The 6,089-nt window shown below is 43.3% G+C and overlaps 1 protein-coding gene across 1 annotated transcript; it reads right to left on the bottom strand.

Annotated features, from left to right (window-relative positions):
* Nucleotides 1–2,150: 2,150 nt before the first annotated feature.
* Nucleotides 2,151–4,849, bottom strand: LOC124545693 (kallikrein-9-like). The gene is made up of 3 exons (XM_047124640.1): nt 4,838–4,849; nt 2,392–2,535; nt 2,151–2,315 (listed from the first exon to the last, which is right to left on the bottom strand). The coding sequence occupies exons 1-3, from the start codon at nt 4,847–4,849 to the stop codon at nt 2,151–2,153; spliced, it is 321 nt and encodes a 106-aa protein (XP_046980596.1).
* Nucleotides 4,850–6,089: the final 1,240 nt, after the last annotated feature.

The raw sequence follows: 6,089 nt of genomic DNA, 5'->3' as shown, positions 1-6,089 counted from the left end.
TGAATTCTACTATTTCTTTGGGGCTCATGAATTTGTGACGCGTTAAGTTATCATTAATGACAGAGATAGTCTCTTGAATAGGTATATTCGTGTAAAGATTTGTGATGTCCAACGATACGAACCTTGCGTTTTTTGGAATATCCGCATCATAAATTAACTTAGTTAATTCGAAACTGTTTTTAATACTAAAACTTTTTTCATAAACATAGAAGGATTTTAAGATTTGATTGAACTTTTTGTTCAGGTTATAAGAGGGACTGTTGGTATTGTTAACAATTGGACGAATTGGTAAATTCGGTTTGTGTAATTTGATTTGCGATCTCAACTTAGGTAAAGTGGGGTTCATAACTCTAAGTTTAGTGTGTATTTATTTCTAATTCTTGACAATGTTCTTTTAACTAAGAAATTTTAAATTGTAATTCGACTTATTACTCATTGGTTAATAATGACATCATGCAGTCAGAAGTGGGTGGAGCCTCCATTATATATAGTAAGACGTGCACTGGTTTCTCCAGTAGTGATTCTCCAACAGAAAGAGGTTCCTACTCAATGATAATTCAACGTTTTATAGCTTTATAACTTTATGTATTTTGTTTAATGTATGTAGCCCTCTAATTAGAACTTTGTATACAACTTATAGGTCTGAAGATGACCACAGTAGTGGTCGAAACCAGTCACCTTGTTAAATAAATAGTGATCAAGACTGTTTTTTATAGTAATTATTTATAAGGCATTGATCACTGCTGTTCCCGTAATGCATTCAAAAACTCCATTATTTTATCTAGAGAAAAGTAACAACGAAATTTCATTACGCTTCATTAATAATTTATTGATGTTGCGATTGTTTCCCTTCATTGTATTAATAAACACAATAAAGGTGACTTAAATCTATTTGATTAGTGGTTAGGTGGTTAGTTTTATTGTGACACGTGTGTTCGTGTAAGGCAAGTGCATCTGACACAGCAAAAATCAATATAACATTGTGTGAGGTCATCCACATGAGTGCCAAAAGGAACTCGTTAAACTTCGGTTACACGATAAATCAGTCTAATCTAAATGCCGTAAATTCAACTAAATACCTAGGTATTACAATTACGAACAACTTAAATTGGAAACACCACATAGAAAATGTTGTAGGGAAGGCTAACCAAAGGTTGCGTTTTATTGGCAGGATACTTAGAAAATGTAACAGACCTACTAAGGAGACTGCCTACACTACGCTTGTCCGTCCTCTTCTTGAATACTGCTGCGCGGTGTGGGATCCTTACCAAGTATTACTGACGGAGTACATCGAAAAAGTTCGAAGTAAGGCAACACGTTTCGTATTATCGCGAAATATGGGAGAGAGCGTCACAGAAGTGATACAGGATTTGGAATGGACATCATTACAAGAAAGGCGTTTTCCGTTGCGACCGAATCTTCTCAGCCGCGCAGGATTAGCCGAGCGGTCTAGGCGCAGCAGTCATGGACTGTGTGTCTGGTGCCGGCGGAGGTTCGTGTCCTGGGACATAGGTGTGTGTGTTTGTCCTTAGGATAATTTGGGTTATGTAGTGTGTAAGCTTAGGGACTGATGACCTTAGCAGTTAAGTCCCATAAGATTTCACACACATTTTTAACATTTTGATTTGAATCTTCTCACAAAATTCCAATCACCAACTTTCTCCTCCGAATGCGAAAATATTTTGTTGGTACCGACCTACGTAGGGAGAAACGATCATCTCGGTAAAATAACGGAAATCAGAGCTCGTACGGAAAGATATAAGTGTTCATTATTTTCGCGCGCTATAGGAGATTTGAGTAATAGAGAATTGTGAAGGTGGTACGATGAACCCTCTGCAAGGCACTTAAATGTGATTTGCAGAGTATCCATGTAGATGCAGATGTAGATGAAAATATTTATTTTAAGAATTATCAGTCGTTTGCTTGATTTCCGTAAGTAGTGATATTAATTTGGCCAGTGGCTGTAGCATCTAAGCATAGCTCTCATACGGCGGAAAATATACACGTACAATATTTGAAGCATCAATTTGCGTATGTAATTTAATATAGATGAGTTAACGAACGAGAAAATAGCAACCAAAGAAAATTACATCACATGTGGTACTGCGTTTGAGTGGCTACATCGGTGCAGCCGTGTGGGAGCTGTGTCGCTAGACACATGCAGTGGCGCGGATCCAGGAGCGCAGGTGGCCCACGCTGGTGAAGACGGCGGGCGTGGCCTCGCAGGGCGAGGCTGACCACGAGGCGATGCCCAGCTGCGTGGCGCCGCTGACCAGCGGGCCGCCGTAGTCGCCCCTGCAGACGCCCCTGCCGGCCTCTCCGTGCGTTGACCGCGTTGAAGCCGGCGAACAGGTCCTGGCAGGTACGGCGAGCCAAGATGCTAGTGTCTACCTTGCGCAGGTTCCCGGCTTCCAGACCACTTGTGGACCTGTCGCCCCTGCCGGTCACCGTCACATTGAGGCCCTCTTCGGGGTCGAACCCCTCAAGGGGCAGACCGACGGGCCGTGCATACGTCCCAAGCAACGAACCAGACACCTGCAAACCAGAATGGAATCGTATGCAACGTACAAATTATTCCAGTCGAACTATCGAAGGTATGCTTAGAGCTGAATGACGAGAACCACAATAGATTGAAACCGTCTGAGGAGCCTTAACTCGTTGACAGTGTGTCCAAAAATTAGAAAAAAAGTGAAGCCGAAAATTCTGAAACAGTTCTATCCACTCTGTGTGTTCTATATGATTATTTTATATTTAGCCAACTTGTTCACACCAAGCCTTAATGTTTTCGCTTATTATATATATTTAAATGATAATACAGATTTTATATTATAATACAGATAACAGAAATAGTATCAGAAGTGTACTGATCAGTTACAACCATAGTGCCAGTTAATTATAAGATGTATTTATTGGCGTAGAAAAGTTACGCAGGGTGGTCGGAAATTCCCGTTACAAGCTTCTAGGACATATAGGGGGTAGTGAGTACACAACATTTTCAATAGGAACCCATGTTCGGAAACGTATCGTTTCCGTTCTATGACAGTTTCAATGCATTTAAGTATCTCATCCACACCCACGTGAGGAATGTACTTAGGCGTGACCCAGTACAATTGTTGCAATCCATTTGAATAGAATACTGACTCGTTCCGTTATTACTTACGCATTTTCATTACAACGTACACCTAATGGTTTACATAAGTCGACAACAACAAGAACCCAGCATCTACGGCACCAGCCGCAACTTACCGATGCATTACAACAGCTGCTCGATGTGGCGACCACCAACGTTGTTATTGTACCTCCAAAGCATGTTCAGGTACACTCTCTCCGTCTCACCTGGTGTCTCTTCAGTGTCTTGTGCAGAGGCCAGAACTCGTGTCAGAAGATCTTCCTCTGTCTCTACAGGCCTCTCATAAATTAAGCTCTTCATACGAGCACACAAGAAGTAGTCCATAGGGATTAAATCCGGCCATCGTGGCGGCCACGCAGTTGGACCACGACGGCCTATCCATCTTTTACCATACCGTCTGTTGAGAGTCTTCGGACAGTCAGTGAAAAGTAAGGTGGTGTTCCATCATGCTGAAACCACATTTCCTGACGGACATTCAATGACACAGCTTCCAAGAACGGGTCCACTACGTGTCGTAAGAAGACTAAGTATGCGAGACCCGTGAGCTTGGATGGAAGGAGGTATGGTCCAGTCACATGACCGTCCAAAATACCTGCCCACACTTTAATTGCAAACCTGTCTTGAAATCCCTGAATGTGCGTGGCAAGAGGGTTTTCGTCGACCCAGATATGGCTATTTCGAGCATTCAGAACACAATCCCTTGTGAACCTACATTCATTTGTAAAGAGAACTCGACGTGGAAACAGATGCTCGTCGATGCAACGGTGCAGGAACCATGTGCTGAAGGCGACGTGTTGTGGAAAGTCTGCTGGACCCATAGCGTGTACCCTTTGTAAGTGGTACGGATGCAATAGTTGCTCATGCAGGAGGTCCAAGACGGTACTGTGACTAACAGCCATTGCACGCGCAATTGTTCACGAACTCGTTGACGGGCTATATTCAGTGCGACGCAGTACACCTTCTTCAAATGCGGGAGTGCGGCGTCGCCGTGGAGCACCACAGTCCTGCCTCCTCACGGTGAAGGTACCTGTTTCTCGTAGCCGTTGTGTAACTTGGGCAAACAGTTTGTGCTAGGGAGTATGACGGTGTGGAAAACGTTCGTGATACAGCCGACTAGCAGCTCTTCCGTTACCTCCAGCTTCACCATACACAAGGAGCATGTCTGTGTATTCCGCAAACGTGTTCTGCATCATGTTCCCTCTAGCGGTGATGCACAGGTATTGGACTCGGTCTCACAGCAAAGCGGACAATAAGTGACATCTGGGGTTCGTTTGACGTAGTACACGTCATCGTGTCTACCCTGATGCATACCAGGACAGGGAACTCTTGAGACGTTTCTCTTGCCCTAAGCAGACGTTGACGAGGTACACATCTAAATTGAAACTGTCGTAGAACGGAAACGATACGATTCCGGACATGGGTTCCTATTCAAAATGTTATGCACTCACTACCCTCTACATGTCCTAGAAGTTTGTAACGGGAATTTCCGACCACTCAGTATATATTAATGATTCCTTACAAGAAGATATTTAGTTACGTTATTGGTTGCAATTTAATATTTTTATTTTTCAACGACGCGTTTCGCCTTATTTAGGCATCTTCAGGTTATCTTTTCTAGATGGACGCGAGAGGTACCAAGATCTGCATAGCGCGTTCCCGTTCGCAGGAGCGAGTAACAGAGTAAGATGGGGGCTCACATAATATTACCTGAGCCCCCATGTAGCGAAAATGCTAATGGTCTACCACGGAAATAATTTACATTGGGAAACAAATTAGTTTCATTGTGGTCCCACATGCAAATCTGGCATTTTACAATATAAAACTGCAGAATTTTGCGCACGTTTAACAGCGTGTTGTACACGAAGAGCCTTTGCACTCACCGTATGTGACTGTGGGGATTCACTAGTACCTTTATTCTCGATCCGTTCTTCTTTGGAGACAGTACACCCAGAGGGGTTGTCAGGCGTATCTTAATGTCTGCACGTTAAGGAGACGTCCTTGCACAGCATGTGATTCCTGATATGGAAAAACACAACCGTACGAACCGTGCGAAAAACACCTGTTTTAATGAAAGACAGGAAACACCTCATGTCGCTCGCCAGTGAAAGATCTGCTTCGTGCAAACTTCCACGGTCGTGTGCTCTCCAGAAGTTTTCCAGAAGCATACTCTACATAATCAGCAGATCTGACTTCTTGAGACTTTTGGTTCTGAGGATACCTAAAAGAATGCGTTTACCAGACACACGTTCGGTCTCTATCTCATCTGACGGCCACTATACAGGAACACGTTGCTCAGACGTTACCGGAATTGCTGCGAGGAACTTTTGATGACGTCGTTTTTCGGATGGCACATCTCATCGACGTCTCCGGTGGTCACACTGAACAAGTCGTGCAAGCTGTGGTTAATAATAAAATAAATATTATGCCTTTCTCTCTTGTCTGACCGTTTCTGCCTACGCCCATTCCTAATGCATGACATATGGAAACATTTCCATAGGTCTTTGTTGCATACGGAGCACCAGATCTGTATTTGGTGACCTTAACTGGTACTATATTTTTCAGCGTAAATCAGTTCCACACTGACACATTAAAACATGTACCAACTTTCGCTCCCTTACGGTAATTACAACCCACACGGGTCCCTGTGAGTAGCTGCCCTTTAATTACAACCACCCATTATTTACAGTTGGGTATAACCTGTCATTTGCAGCTAATGCACCGCACAGAAATTTCCCTTATTCAACATAGCCTGCTAAATTGTTTTCGGGCTTTCGTATGTACCAGTGTATTGATCACACTGTTACACGCAATTTTTCTTGGGTTAGGAAACACGTACGTCTCAAGTGGACTTTTCTGTACTCGTAAAAGAGCTGGATTCTCTACTCAATTGAACAACAGGTCAGGTTATACCGGATAAACAGGTCTTGGCCCGCGTGCGTAGTATGCCGAAATAACACCC

Source organism: Schistocerca americana, chromosome 8 (assembly GCF_021461395.2).
Source record: "Schistocerca americana isolate TAMUIC-IGC-003095 chromosome 8, iqSchAmer2.1, whole genome shotgun sequence".
In the NCBI taxonomy this organism is placed as follows: Eukaryota; Metazoa; Arthropoda; class Insecta; order Orthoptera; family Acrididae; genus Schistocerca; species Schistocerca americana.
The sequence above is the reverse complement of the archived record's forward strand: the minus strand, read 5'-3'. Positions and strand labels throughout refer to the sequence as shown.